Source organism: Eptatretus burgeri, chromosome 18, assembly GCF_056783735.1.
Source record: "Eptatretus burgeri isolate ZD-2024b chromosome 18, Ebu_testis_v1, whole genome shotgun sequence".
NCBI classification, from domain to species: Eukaryota; Metazoa; Chordata; class Myxini; order Myxiniformes; family Myxinidae; genus Eptatretus; species Eptatretus burgeri.
The window spans coordinates 1,064,342-1,080,929 of record NC_140978.1 but is presented as its reverse complement, the minus strand read 5'-3'; the positions used below and the strand labels follow the sequence as shown (position 1 = coordinate 1,080,929).

The 16,588-nt window shown below is 47.2% G+C and overlaps 1 protein-coding gene across 4 annotated transcripts in view; it reads left to right on the top strand.

Annotated features, from left to right (window-relative positions):
• The window catches only part of LOC147008455 (phosphoinositide 3-kinase adapter protein 1-like), a 128,160-nt gene that overhangs the window by 28,076 nt on the left and 83,496 nt on the right, over positions 1-16,588 (top strand). For all 4 annotated transcript variants that reach the window (XM_085864011.1, XM_085864010.1, XM_085864008.1 and 1 more), the window contains exons 2-5: positions 5,760-6,164; positions 13,482-13,684; positions 13,890-14,031; positions 16,324-16,466. In XM_085864011.1, coding sequence (XP_085720137.1) covers positions 5,760-6,164; positions 13,482-13,684; positions 13,890-14,031; positions 16,324-16,466 — 893 coding nt within the window. The remainder of the gene's footprint in view (positions 1-5,759; positions 6,165-13,481; positions 13,685-13,889; positions 14,032-16,323; positions 16,467-16,588) is intronic.

Here is a 16,588-nt window from a genome sequence, read left to right as displayed (position 1 = left end):
GTCACTGACAAAGCCAGTCTGTAACTCGGGGTTCTATCTCCCCAACTGGTAAGGTACAGGATTACGTTGGTATCGCGATTAAAGACGCGTGACACGAGGCCTGTGCCAAGCCGGCCGGCGTTATAGACTCCCGGAGACGGTGGTGGCGAGGGTGGCACCAGGGACTGGGTCAGATTCCCGCCACCCCGGATCCGTAACAATATATAATACATACACACATACACACACATACATACATACATACATACATACACACGTACATACATACTGTAGTGTCGTGATAGTGGTGCTTCGAAGGCAGACACGAGCGGGGGAACAGTCCAACCCGGCTTTGTTGCACGAGCGGGAGCATGAGCGTACGTTGCCCGTAACTCCCCTTTTATTACGTACTCGATGCACTCTACAAGCCACAACGACTACAGCAACCACTACCACGCCTCAGGCGGCGCGCACTCCTATATCCCTTGCACTCACGTGATCACGCCGACCACTCCTCCACATCATGCCCTGCCCCCGCAGACGCGCTACACCACACTCCTCCCTCCTAAAACTATGATTATTAAATGACCATCATCATAATAACCAGAAGCAGCATAGGATACCACGATATAAAAGCAGATAAGGTACCAAAAACGATAATCGCCTCAAAAAGAAAAAGCATAGGCACATCACACCATATAACGCGTCGATGCGAGCGAGTGGAGCTGCAACAGCCTGGTTCCGAAGACTGAGTTGCACAATGAACCCACAAAACCCTGACCGCGTTACAGATATCAAGAAGCAAGGCAAGAAGCACAGCATCACTACGCAGCAAAAGCGCCCCCAGGCGGCTCATGCTTACACGCCCTCCGGCGAGGTCGTGGCGACCTCCCGAGCAAACCTCCCCCGGCACCATCAAACGCCTCCGGCCGACAAGGCGGCACATCTCCCCCAGCCAGACCTGAAGCAGATAAACATTCCGAGGCCGGAAGGCCGCTGTCTGGAAACTGTGGCGCCACTGCCAAACCCAACTGACCTTGGGTGGGGACGCTGAACAGCGCTGTCGGCTGGACGCAACAAATACCCCATAACAACCCACGCACTACAATCAGTTGAGATTCCAACGCACGTCCAAACGGCCTCGGGCGAGAACAGAGAGTTGCGCCCCAGGCGCCAGGCACGTCTGACCTTGCCGAAATCAGAGGTGGGGGTAATGCTGAACAGCGAACCAGCCCCGGCTCCGAGTCGATCTCTGAGACCCACACAACAATTAGACGGTAGCAATTCCATACAAACCCCAGGCCCGTCATAAATCAATAAGAACATCATCTGTGCAATTGCAAACTCCTTTTTCCGTACAGCGCGTTTTTCCGATAAAACCCCCGCACATGACAAAGTAACAACCCGTGGCCCGTGGCAGCGGGAGGCCAATAAAACCTCTATTTTCCACAATCGCTCCCAAAGCCTTCACATCACATCCGTTATCACGAAAATCCCATCGATTGATCCCAGCCAAACCTATTCTCACACCTGAACTGTCGGCATTTATTTCAACAACGTTAAACTGCATCACTTGAGCAATGAAAATCAAATACGCAATGAACAGCAACCCATGAACCACATCACGTGTCCGTCTCCCGGCTGTCATCGCGACGTTGCGATGACCTGCTTGCCGTCGACAGTCGCGATCCGCGAACTTCTTGAACGCAACGGGCTCGCTGCAACTCCCCGTCGACACCGCCTGAACAACACAGGCGGGTCTTGCATCATGAGCGCAGCCGAAGCGCGAGAGCTCAGCGCGAGAGCTGGCACGGCTCCCGTTGCTCCCGAACCGCAGATCATCGTTGCAGGAAGCAACGAACGGCCGCTCCCGTTGCATCGATGCGGCTCCTGCCGCCAGAACCTCGCCCTCGGGTCTCGAAGGAAGCACCGGCGCACCTGGAGGTACGAACTGGAGATCCAGCTCGAGGTGCGCCAACCAGTCCCGACCCAAAAAGGGCGGGCCCCTCCCCTCGTACCACAAACACCGAGAGTAGGGCGCTTCGACCCCGGCAGACCACCGAGACGTCGGCCACCGCAAGCAGTGCAATCGCTTCGGCGGTGTACGTGCACAGCGACAAGGTCGTCTTGACCAGGCGAACACCGCGAAGACTACGAGCCGCCCGCTCGCCCATGACCGACACTGCAGCCCCAGTGTCAACGTAAAACACGGTCGGCTCGCCATTCACCTCGACTTCCACCGTGATTGATCTTGTCACCTCCGGACCAATCGAAAACAGACTCAACATTGGTTGCATCTCCTGCTCCGGCCCGCCGGCATCGCTATGCCCTGGCTGCAGGCCGCTCCCCAGGTCACTGGGGTCCTCCCGCACCTCGCCATCCAAGACCCCAACGGAGGCCCCCACCATCCGACACACACGCTTCAAATGTCCCACCTTGTGACAATGCAAACACACGGTGTTCTTATACGGGCACACTCGTCGCAGGTGCGGACCACCTCGCTCCCGGTGCGGCCGCGCTGCGGCGCGCCCCCAGCCCGCACCACCAGACGCGCGCGCGACCTGGGGCACCTGGGTCATCGCGTGGACCCCGGAATCAGCCGACATGCCCCAGCTGTAGCTATTCATTACGTCCTGGCCGGCGATCGTGCGGACATCCGTGAGCGTCTGTTCGACAGCCGACGCAGTCCCGACCGCTGAGTCGAATGTAACGTCGCTCACCCGCAGAATGGCTGCCACCATCTTCGCGTCTCGCAGACCTGAAATAAAATGATCTCTGAGTCGCGCCGGATGCTCCTCTGCCGTAAACTTGCAAGCCACGGCCGAATGCTTCACCCGTGCCACGAAATCTGCAACGCGCTCCTCCGCACCCTTCGCGAGGTGATCGAACTGGTACCGAGCGAGCTGCAATGACTTCTCTGGTGCCAAGTGGGTCTTCATCTTCTCCACGATATCCTGAAACGATAGCCCGTCATCACTGGGCTTATCTGGAGCTACCAAATCACACAGCAGCTGGTAGTGCTCCGTTGACAGCGAGGCGAGCAAGATCGACTTGCGTTTGCCTTCATCATCCACATCATTCGCGTGGAAATAGCTGCCCAATTGTTCAGAAAACAATTCGAAGTCATCGCCCACGAAGACGGGCACGCGTCCGTGCGCTGTGCCCCGACCTTCTGCCATGCTGGTGAGATGCCCGTGCTGGCGAGCCTCCTGGCTCCGGAGCCTGTGCGCGTGCGAACCTGCGATACGCTCTTCGCGATGCGCTCCTCCGGAACCTCGAACCTGGCGGGGTGCGCTGAGTTACTCGCTGCCGATCCGAACCCAACCACCCTGCACACGCCGATCCGAACAGCCTCATCGCCAAACTGTAGTGTCGTGATAGTGGTGCTTCGAAGGCAGACACGAGCGGGGGAACAGTCCGACCCGGCTTTGTTGTACGAGCGGGAGCGTGAGCGTACATTGCCCGTAACTCCCCTTTTATTACGTACTCGATGCACTCTACAAGCCACAACGACGACAGCAACCACTACCACGCCTCAGGCGGCGCGCACTCCTATATCCCTTGCACGCACGTGATCACGCCGACCACTCCTCCACATCATGCCCTGCCCCCGCAGGCCCGCTACACCACACATACATATATAATACACACGTACATGCATACATACTTATATAATACACACGTACATGCATACATACTTATATAATACACACGTACATGCATACATACTTGCATACATACTACATACATAATACACATGTACATACATACATACATACATAACACATGTATAAAGATACACATAATACACACGTACATACATACATGCTATACACGTACATACATACACATGTAACACACACATACATACATACATACATACATACTGACATAATACACATGTACATACATACATACTACACATGTACATACATACATATTATGCATGTGTGTGTGTGTGTATATATATATATATATATATATATATATATATATATATATATATATATATATATATATATATATATATATATATATATATATATATATATATATATATATATATATATACACACACACACACTACACACGTACAATTAGGGTGGTCCAAAAAAGTCGAAAAAAATAGAATGTTGCTCCACAAGCTTAAAATTAGTCTCATATGATCCAATAACGCGCATAAATTTTTTTTAGCTTGATCGGAGGTGATTTTGAGGTCGCTCCATATGACGACTTTTAGTCTCATGACTTGAATAAATTAGGGTATGGTCAGGTACGATTACGGGTACTTCTGGATGTCCGAGGTTGAAATGGAGTGCATTTTCGAACTCTATGTGGTCGATTTACTCTAAGAAATGACTGCACCGACATTGAATTCACTACCATTTTGAAAATATAAACCGAAAACAAGATTTATCATTACTGGAGTTGAGTAACTTATCCGACTCATTTCGATATTTTCTAATCTATAATTCATTTGCTCACCGTCTAAACATTTCTTAGAGTAAATCGACCCCACTGAGTTCGAAAATGCAGTCCATTTTCACCTAGGAAGTTCAGAAGTGTACGGATTCGCATCTCACCATACCCTAATTTAATATAATAATAACTAAATAAATAACGAACATATTTTTCGTGAATCATTGAATCGAAAACTCTGGATGTTGGGCCAGCTAGAAATAAGTTCAGGCGGGAGTGGAGACAGCAATAGAGGCGGAGATGATAGTGGTATTTGGTAAACTAGTACGTGCCCATAAAAAAATGAAAAAATTATAAATAAATATTCAAACCGCGAGCAAGAAACAACAACCACACAGGCCGTTTCTTCGCTCTCGCGTGCCCATATGTGCATGGCCCGGAAGTTCGCATATTATTCGCAGTTACGATTATTCGCAATTTAGTTTTAATGCCCAAATATTCAATAAGGCCAACGTATTTTGCTTTTACCCAATGTTATCGCAAGTAAAAACAAAAAGAGAAGAGAGAGAGAAAAAATTTAATTCCTGGTTCAAAGCACACCAGCTCACTCTGATGTTACCGAAATTTATGCACCGTCTAATATGAAAACGATCATAACTTGGGGCATTGTGTTTATCTATAAATGCGCATAAGAAATCGAGAAATTATTAGAATACATGAAGTCATCACTCTCCGGAAGTCCGTACATTGTAACCTGTAATGGCGAACGCGGCTGAGCTTCCCTTCCGCATCGGCCACGTCCACGCAACAACGTGTCTTGTCATTGGTTTGGTAAATAAATGGCCAGAATTTGGAAACCACTTGTCTGATTAATATCAAACCTTGAAAAGGCACATCTTCAGGTCCCCAGCAATATACCTGGCAAGTTTCAATTAGATCGGACCATTGGTTGTCGAGAAACAGCGGTCACAGACACACACACAGACACACACACACACACACACACACACACACACACACACACACACACACACACACAGACACACACACACAGACACACACACACACGCAGACAGACGCAGACAGACACCAAAAAATATCAAAATTACATTTATTCTTGCATATTTTTTACTCTGTTTGGAAAAATACTCATTTTGTTCCAAGTAGTCACATTAATTACTGCTAATGACAGCATGACACAGATTACTTAATCAAACCAAGTGCAGTAAACATGGTGTACATTTCATGACAGTGTGCTTATAATCTAAGTTACAAAGTTGTTGTCCCTTGTGATATTTATCAACACTCGTTAGCTACATGAATTGATGACATTATTTTCATTTGCCACCATGTTTGTACAGGAAAGGAGTTAAGGTTGACAATCCTCTACGAGAAAGAGGGCTCTGAGTGGGGACACTACATGAGGAAGGTTTGCGAGTATGATCAGCGGTTGGAAAAGGTCGAAATCTTTCCTTGCAAGATTGATCCATGGCCCTTGAACCCAGATGACCTTTTTCAGATTGGCTTGGCTCAATGCAAGCTGCTTATACTGACTGAAGCCATGTTGGAGGTTGAAGAACATGTGTGGCAAGAGCTGGAATTGGTGCTACAACCTGCTTCATCTGTGCTCCTATTTTTCTGCGGTGTTTGGTCTGCTGAGCGCTTGTATGACATGATGCCAGAGAGCAGGAATTGGGTCATCACCGATGCCGAGAAAGACACCGATTCAATTGTGGACTTCATTATCTCAATGACGTCACTTAAAGGTATTCTGTGCACTCACGTATTAGTCATTTATTTAAAGCACATGAACTAAATATTTATTATTCTTATCATTCAATATGAAAACGTTATTCATTAAATCACACAATAGGCTAACTACGCATTACGTAACCATGAAGAGGAAAGGGGTGTGGGTCATTGACAAATTATATTTTGAGTAGAAATGAAATGGTGGGGAATAGGATATATAAATGAGGGTATAAAAGTAGTAAGTGGGGATGGGGGGTTGGGAGAAGAAAAGGAGGCTGAAGGGGGGCATTGCGAGTGCTGCCAATGCAGTCTAATGACAAAAATTACACTAGGTAGTTTTCCTTTTGCATATCAGCAGTGGTCAGAACAGGAATTTAGAATTTGTTCAGGGTGCCCAATAGCTGGCTGACTATTTGCTACAGGCAATGTATATGCTCTGCCCAAGTCTTGCCTCGTGCATATTCATATTTTGCTTCATGCATACTTATGCTCCACCCATGTGTTGCATCATCTCTGCTGGAAAGGGGTGAGGGCGGCTCTTCCCTGTCAGGCAGAATGGTTGTTGTATGTGAAGAAGCACAGTTTTTACTGTCGCACTTGGAGTTGTCTCTCAAGGGACACTCCCAAACGACACACTGCAGCTTGATCTCTCTGACATCCTCCCCAGAATCCAGTCCATATAAGCACTGAAAAGTGTGGAGGCCAGTACACACCCCACACGAACTCCAGTAACAACTGGAAATAAGTCAGAGATGGTATCACTGTATCTCACATGGTTGTCTCTCAAGGGACACTGCATACCATTGACCAGAGTCAGGGAGCCAAGCTTCATGGCAGAGCTGAGCTGTTCAGGGAGTTGAGGCGTGACACTGTACGTGCGCTAAGGGTGGACAATGATGCCAATGTGTGAGGAATTTGTGAGGGAGTAGAGCATCACCTGTGGTCAAGTGAATCTCATCCTGCTTTGAGGGGAATTTGCGCATTGCGTTTCTCCAAACCTATCCCTCGGTGTACTGCAGTTGGAGTGGAAGGTGGTAGGCTCTTGGCAGAGTGGTCCGAAGTGAAGGCCCGCTGGGCCGATTACTTTGAGCGGCTGTTCCAGACTGATACTTCAGCTGTTGAATTAGATGCGAGGGCTGTTACTATCCCTATTGCTGACCCTCCAGTCAACTGTGGTCCACCTTCGTTTGTGGTGAACCGGTTGAAATGGGGTAAAGCTCCTGGGATCTGTGGCATCCATGCTGAACTTCTCAAGGCTGGTGGAAATGCTGCACTCATGTCGTTGCATTCAGTTTTGTGCTCTGCCTGGAACATAGGCATCATCCCAACTGAATGGAAGAGGGGCCTTGTTGTCCCTCTCTGTAAAGGGAAGGGTGATCATCAGGCCTGCAACAACTACTGAGGGGTGACGCTGCTCTCAGTACTGGGGAAGGTCTTTGCTCGGATCATTCTTGATAGAGTTCCCCGCCATCTGCTTGAGTACCAGCACCAAGAGCAGTCAGGCTTTACACAAAAGAGGTCAACGATTGACCGTATCCTTGCCCTTCGAGTCCTCACCGAATGCAGATGAGAGTTTCGGCAGGGGCTGCTTGCAGCCTATGTTGATCTCTGCAAAACGTTCGATCCAGTGAATCGGTATGCCAACTGGAGGATTCTTGGTCATTTTGGGATGCCACCAAAATTGATTAATCTGATGTCTGAACTCTACTCTGGTACTGAGAGTGATGTGAGATATGGTGATACCATCTCCGACTTATTTCCAGTTGTTGGTGGAGTTTGTCGTGGTGTGGACTGGTCCCCACACTTTTCAGCATTTGTTGATGGATTGGATTCTGGGGAGGATGTCGGAGAGATCAAGCTGTGTTGCATCATTTGGGAATGTCAAGATCTCTGACCTTCATTTCGCAGATGATGCAGTCGCAGATGATGATCTTTGTGGAGACTGGATATCCTTTTGGGGGCCTTCCAGGTGCTGAATGAGGCGTCGGAGCCGCTGGGATTATATGTTTCCTTGGTCAAAACTAAGATCCAGGCTTTCAATGGTATCTTTTCTGTACCTGTTTGTGGTGAGGATGTTGAGGTCATGGAGAGATTCACTTACCATGGCAGTGATATTCATGTCTCTACTGGCTGTGAGCCAGAGGTCAGTAGACTTCTGGGTCGGGCCTGGGGTGTCATGCATTCACTGGATCATGGGGTGTGGCACGGTCGGTACCTGTGCAGGTCTTTAGTGCTTCTCCTCTTGCTCTACGGATGTTAGACTTGGACTCTGACCAGGGATCTGAGACGGAGACTTAATATTCCTTTGGTACCAGGTCTCTTCGGAGAATCCTTGGCTATCACTGGTCAGACTTTGTTCACGTTAGTCTCGCCACCGGAAGGAAGAAGAGCTGCCATGTTGAGCTCGCTTCACATTCGGTCTGTCACTGGCTCCCGTGGTTCATCCAGAGCTGCCATGTCAAGCAGGCTTCACACACGGTCTGTCGCTGGCTCCCATGGTTTGTTCTTCCAGCTCTTCCAGGATTTGTTCTTCCAGCAACTCTTCCAGCTCTTTGCTCATGTTGAAGGCCAGAGCAGAAGCATCCAAGTCGTCTGTCAGTTGCTGACAGACGTCAGGGGGATGCTGTCAGGATGCAAGTCGGACGAAGCTCGATTGCTACTCGAGCAGCAACAGATGCAGTAACGATTGATGGCTGCACAGCAACAGAGTGATCTTGAGCAGCAACAGGCACAGCAAAAGCAGCAATAGATGCAGCAACAGAGTGATCTTGAGCAGCAACAGATGCAGCAACAATTGATGGCTGCACAACAATAAAGTGATCTCGAGCAGAAACAGGCACAGCAAAAGCAGCAACAGATTCAGCAACAGAGTGATCTCGAGCAGTAGCAGATGCAACAACAGATGCAGCAACAGATACATCTTGTACAGCTGAAGCAGGAGGGAGAAGCTGCCGTAACTCAGGCCCATTTGGAGGCAATGTGTGATGCCCTTGTTGGGGCGGATTTGACAATATTTTGGCAGATTGTTTACCTCTACTTGCAGAGAAGGTGAGAATGCTGTTGTCCAGGAATGGCACATCTTCGCCACCATCCATTCTATCAGAAGGAAATATTGAGGGTATTCCACCAGATACCCGTGTATGTGCTGACCCAGATATGTCACTTGAACCAGTGTCATTTCAGGCAGACTCCCTTTCACCAGCCATCAACTCTGCAGCACCAACATCCATGGAGAACTCATCGACATCAAATGTGTCGAACAGGCAAGTTCCGTCTGCTCAGTATAACAGCTCCTGGTCTATCGTACGAAACTCATCAGACACAAACTAATGCCTTGCACACAATGGTCATGCCGTCATCCTTCTCCAGTGCTACAAGTTAGAGTTGCACATAGATCCTCACTGTGTCAACGTGCCCACATGGTGTGCGGCCTTCCACAACATGATCAGAGGAGTACCGCTTGCATCTTTTGAACAGCTTAACCCCATGGTTCAACATATGGCTGATGGTTCAGAATCCAAAGCAATCATAGAGCATCTCAACCAAGTCTATGTTTCTAACCCTGATGTCGGTTTGGAGCAGGTCTGGAATCTGCCATTTTCAAGCTCACATTGTTCATTTGGCTCAATGAAAAGATTCAAAATGACCTCGGTCTGATGGTTTCCTTGGGAAGAGATGATGGATCACGTTCTTTGGCTTCTAAGGTGAAAGCTCCACTCACTACAAAGAACAGAATATCTGCCTTCACCATTGACATTCGTCCAAGGGTCAGAGTAAGCAAGACCGAAGTCACTGGTTTTTTTTTTTTATTTTTTTTTATTTTTTTTTTGTATACCTTGGTCGAGGCTCGTATGAGAGCGAACACACAACTCACAGCAAGGAGGCATGAGACAAGAGGGGTGGGAGTGGAAGGGACAAAACATTGGGGAACAGACACAGGTGAACTGTGGAAGGGAGAGGGATGGGGATGGGACGGGGAACATGGCGAGGAGAAGATGGACATTACAGGGACTTTCAGGAAGGAAAGCAGGAGAATTGAAGGAAGTGGGCTTGGGTGGATTATCGGGGGTAGAAAAGATCGAGGATTTGGATGGGGGAAGATAAGAGGTGGTGGTGAACAGCTGTTTTGAAAGCCTGGAGGGAAGAATGGGAAAGAATAGAGTGAGGAAGTTTATTCCAAAGGCGGGAAAAAAGAGGAATGAAAGAGTGAAGATGAGCAGTGATTCGTGATTTTGGTAGTTTTACCAGAAGGGGGTTGTTGGCGGACCTTGAGCGCCCTGTGGAAATGTGGTTGGGACAAATCGCAGAGAGAGCAGGGGGGGCAAGGCTGGAGAGGAGTCGGTAGAAGACAGAAAGACCACCGACCAACCTGCGGTGATTGAGTGAGAGGCCCAAAGACTCAGCTTCATTGCGGGAGATGCCAATGATCCTAAATGCCCTGGTTTCGACAGCGTGAAGCCGAGAAAGGTGGGAGGCAGGAGCACCAGCCCAGAGGGGAGAGCAGTACTCCATCAGGCTACGGACAAAAGCTTTGTAAGTGGTCAGGAGCTCAAGAGGGCTGAGGAAGGACTTTGCACGACGGAGGATTCCCAGTCGGCGACTGGCTTTTGAGGCGAGATTGGAAATGTGACTTTCCCAGGAAAGGTCATGGCAGATAGTGAGACCCAGAAGGTTGAAAGAAAAGACTTCTTCCAGAGGATTGTTGAGAAAGTGGATGGGGGGGTTTTGTAAACGGTCCTTTCTAAGAAACATAGTGAGAGTGTGAGATTTGTGTGGATTGAAAGACATGTTCCACGTGTTGGACCAGTTTGTGATTTTATCCAGATCTGCAGTGAGCGAAGAAGCTGCTGCTTGCCGGTCTGAGGGATGACAGATGGTACGGCAGAGGGTGGAGTCGTCGGCAAAGAGAAATAGAGGATTTTCCAGAGAGTCCGAGAGATCATTGATGAAAACCAGAAAAAGAACAGGGCCCAGAACGCTACCTTGAGGAACTCCAGCCTGCACAGGAAGAGGGGATGAAAGAACTCCATTTAGGGCCACACGTTGACTGCGACAGGAGAGGAAGTCTGCGAGCCATGAGTGGAGATGGCCTTGAATACCATGGGAAGAGAGTTTGGTGAGTAGGGCAGGGTGCCAGACTGTGTCAAAAGCACGTGATATGTCCAGGGATACGGCTTGGATTTCCTGTCTGGCATTGAGGACCTCCATCCATTGATGGGAGAGCAGTAGCAGCATATCCAGGGTAGAGTGACCTGGTCTGAAACCAAATTGATGATTGGAAATCAAGCCATTGGAGAAGAGGAAGGATTTCATGTCTGAAGCAATGATGGATTCCATAACCTTGCTGATGATGAATGGTGAATTGCTGATGATGGTGAATTGCTGCCACAGATTGTCGAGCAACCGACCACAGCAATTGCATCGCCTTCTGAAAATCAGCACACTCATCGTCGAATGGAAGATCTGCAACAATTCTGCCCTATTCAGAGGACCAAACATCCTCATACGCATTGCAGAATAATCAAAGCAAAAACATTGCAATCCAGACTCAATCTTCCAGACACCAATGAAAAATATGTGCCAGATGTACTCTGTCAACTAACTAACTATTCAGCCAAGGAGTGTCAAGTAAAATTACATTTTTTTCAGTGTGACAGCACCTGTCGTTGCTGAGCAATTCATCATGCCAGTTGTGGAGGAACGCTGGGGAAAAGACGAACGAAAATGCAAGACAAAGTAGAAAACATGCAGATGAAATGGGAAAAAAAATATTTCGTCTCAATCCAACAAGCGGTTGCGGAGAAAAACATGAAGTTCTGCTCAGACAAACAGACAAGGAAACAGACAAACAAACAGACCAAAGTGCAATACCCTCTCCTTTGACGAGAGAAACAAAAGGAAACCCAACCTCCCTGATCCCTCCCAAGGCTGAGCCCGTGAAAGGCCTGCCAGAAAGTGATGCGCCACCAGAAAGCTAACAACTTCCAGGGTTGCCCCCAAGGCGTGAGTGATGTCCATCCGAGAGACGGTACACACATTGATGAACCATTCTGCTTGTGAAACATCGGGATGACAGTTTATATCTGGATCAAGATTTGAACCCAGGCTAGACAGCTTAGAGCGAGCATGTGCATCTCTCAGCGATCCCACCGTGATGTGGCGATTCATTACTTTGTAACAACTGAAAACTTTTTTCACTCATTGTAATCATGTAATTTATTTTGCCTTCCTAACTCGGGAGTTGTTCCCATGGAGAACCAAGCTGCAGTATCACCATTGAAGCTTGAAGAGCACTCGTCTGAGTGGTTTAACCACTTAAGCAAGCACTCCAGAAAAATAGATGAAGAAACTTTTAAAAACGAAATGTTTAATTTTTTTTATGTGTATCTATACATGCCAAAGTGATGAGTCGTGTTATGAAAGAAGATTGTACAAAAATGGGAAACTTGCTGTAAAATACAATTGCACATTTTCAGCGAGCCTGATGCACCGCCAGAGGCACCACACCGCACGACCAAACACAGGCGAATGGGCCCTGAACATTGTTCAAGTCGATCAATATATTCAGTGTCAGTGCAAATATTGTAGAGCACTTGCCAAGTGGTTGAAGCACTCAAGCAAGCACTTCAACAACATGGCTGATAAGGAACGGCAGGCTTGGCAAGTGATGAGCAATTGCCAATCCATCATATTAAATCCCTCCCGGAGATGCCCAAAATGTCAAACTACGAGGTATGTCCGAATTGGACGAATGAACACTTTTTTTTTAGCAGTTGGAACTGCTGCTTAGTTCAATTTTCGAGCTTAAATTTTGTAATTCGGCTTAGTTTAAGAGAGTCTAAAGCTTATGGCATGTGCACAAATTAAATAAAGCCACTAACGCTGGCGTCTATCGGCGCTTATAAGCATTGCGATGTATCCATAGATTTGCAAATATGATAATCAGGCATTCAATGATATAAGTGAGGAAAGTGGAAAAAACATCTTTATTGTTAAAAAACCGTTGCGGCCTGTTCCAAGTCAAGGCATTGTTGAGCAGTTCAAGAAAATTGCGAATTAAGACCCCAGCAGGTGATCAGTGAGATGATCACGGATGAGCCTTGATAAAGGAAAATTAAATAAGGCTGTTAATTATCTTGAAAAGGGTGTTTAAATTAACCCAAACACCTAACTTGCATTCATGCACTCCCTTGGAGTTCCCTTAGTGTGCATGCAAAGTTTCATGGCTTTGGAGTTATGGAGGAGACACACATATGGACACATTGATGCACACACTGGCATTCATTAGTATAGATACAAACAGATGAATTAACATGTCCACCATTCCACAGATGAAGCATCTACAATGAGTGGTTATGAGGAAGAAGAGTCCACATACTCAAACAATGCATCAATTGATAAAAATGAGGCTGGAGAAGAGGTAACGGCACCCACGAGTGCAGTGCACGTGGAGTGGATGGATGACAGCACTGGAGTGATGGACATTTGTCATGTGCAGCCAATGATGGTGCTTCCTGAAAAAATATGGCCTGGGGTTAGTGATGTATACAACAAACATACACACTATTTGATAATGATTGATCAGTAATCAGCTTGTGCATTTGATGAACTTTGCTGTTTTGAGGTTGGGCTGGAATTTTAAGAAGTTAAATTTTTCGGCTGTCAGTTTTAAATTGTGAATGTTTAATGTTTACAAGGTGCAACCTTTATTGAATGTCGACCGACTGTGATTTTAACAGATTGAGGTTTACCTTTTGCTGATGACAAGGATTGAAGAGGAAACAACTTTACTGCTGACATGGACGTCAGAAATCGACGAAACAACTCATAATTCGAAGCCGATATTAGTGAATGATTACACTCTTCGTGTTGTGGCACCAGGTAAAATAGTTTGCATCGTTTGGTACATAATGGGGTTATACAATTGAATACAGTACCAAACGTAAGGGTGGGAAGGAGGTACTTGCTGCATGACAAACTTGTCACAGTTACATCCCCAAAGCACTTCCAATACATCCCAAAACACTTTACTGAACAGCAAGGTCAGTGCAACCATTAGGCAAACTATGTGCTCCTCGAGAGCAGAAAAAATTATGGCATCATGAAGGAATGAAAGAACAATTCAGGAAATTTCACAAGTAAACGAGCCAGCAGTGTCTGTGTGTTTTTACTTTAAGATGAACCATTCCGTTAATGACGAGCTCCTCATGCAAGGTGAAACTGCCCCAATCCCCTGGGATGCCAGAAGCATACCCGGGATTGTGTGTTGAAGTTCGATGTTTTTTATGTAACACAAGGCTGTGGAGTAGCATAATTGGATGAGAGCACGGCTGCACTGCTGATGTCGTGCCCTCTGCTGGTTAGGGCAGGGATTTTGTGACGCTTGATTAACCTCCATCGGAGGGACTGCACACACATCGATGAATCGCCCTGTTTGTGAAACACTGGGATGACAATTTTTTTTAATTAGGGCGGGATTCAAACACAGACTAGACAGTTTAGAGGCGAACGTGCGTACGTCTAAGTCTAGGGCTCGAGGCCATCCTCTCAGTCCCTGTGTTGAAGTTAAAACCACGAACATCACCTGAAAACTGCTGGTTTTTCATTCAAGCATTCTGGAGAGAACTAATGGTGCAGGATCGCAAGGTAAAAAGCAGCGCAGTTATCTGGCCGAGAGAGAGAGCTCGGCAGTTGGCACGTTTGTTGTAAGAATTAGTTGGGGATGTGAGGACGTCCATTAAATTGCCAGCCATTGCAAGCCGACTTTCAAAATTGGCACAGCCACAAGATGTTTTGAACTTTGCAAAAATATGCTCACAGATAATGTCCCCAACACATTCATTACTCTCTGCATCCTCTTCACCCACCCTTCCTGTTTCTGTGGCCATTGATGAGTGAAGCTTTTCCAAGCTAAAGTTGATCAAACCATACATTAGTTCCTCCTCAATGATGATGATGCGGCACCATTCTTCAAGAAGAAAGTCAATCAACTCACACCTGTTTGATGCAGGTGGGAAACACTGTCTCACACGGCATTCCAGAATATCCCATAAATGCTCAATTGGGTTCTTGTGACCAAGAAGGTCATGACATATGGATAACATCAGTGTCATCCTCATAAAAACATTTGGCGACCACATGTGCTCTGTGGATGGGGACATTGTCATGCAACATGGTGGTGAAGATGATCACTCAGTACCAACTCCCCCCCCCCCCCAATCCAATTCCTTCAAGGTGGGGAACTCCCCTCTCTCCCTCAAAACACTGGCACCTTGTTGGGGCCTGGCCCAGACCACCACATGGGTCACAATGCTGTGAAGGCGTTCCAGGATCCAGAGGATCGGAGCCTGGGGACCAGCTCCCTGAGCCGACTTCCACTGGGTCTGAAGACACTGTATCTGCTTCACGATGCACTCATCGACGGTTCCTGGTGCAATGCGCCAGCGCTTTATGGGATCTCCACCCATCATTGGGATGTAGTCCGTGGCACAGCAGGTCATCATGAAATCTCTAAGATCGTCTGGCATCCCCAGGAAGCGTGCAACTGAACCGCCGAAGGGAGTGCGGGTTTGTACGCATGATCAAATAGGAGTGGGGCAAGCCATCGGTGGAGTCTAACTCCATTATGGCCCTCCACCCCACCCCCCCCCACCAGCTGCCGCCAGCCAGGGCCGGGACAAGCAAGCCAAGTTGGCATCCCATCGGGAGCCATAGGCAATTGAAGCTAGGGGCCGCTTTGTTTGGTGGCCAGTGACACATCCGGGCTTTCGTTGGAGTGTATCACATTTGTTTCTTCCCCATTTCCCCTTCCTGCCTTTTATACCAACGATCTTTGCTCCATCGGTGTGTCAACATGTCTGTCTTTCAACTCTTCTACGAGCCTTGATCCCTGTAATAAGAAAAATGCACATAACCCAAAGTGGAAGCTCTATTCTTCCTGCTTATTCATCCAAGCATATTGTATCTTTCTGATATCCCTGTCTTATGGTATTTATACATTTCTCTTTTTAAATTGTTGGTCATTTTTCCTTCCTCTACCCATGTGGTATATTGATGATTATCCAGTACTTGAAGATACAACATACTGCCATGCATATTATGTCAACAACCACAACACCTACCCTCTTTTATACCCCAACTAATCCTGTTTATCCCTTTTGTGTCTTTCATTAGCAATTAAACCAGGACAGGTGTGGTTATGTCTCTGGCAAGAAGAAGTTTTGCTTACACAGGTAGTTGTCACTTTTACTGATGATCTACATGAACTGGAGTGTTTGCTAAGAAAAGTGACCAATCCAATCTCCTTTATGTGCCAGGTGAGGTGATCACAAACAAAACAATTATGACTACGAGGGAACACAAAAATCAATGCAAATGAACAGGCAATTTTCAGATATAGAGTTGTACTACATTTTGTCAAAGTCCAACTCAGTCTGTG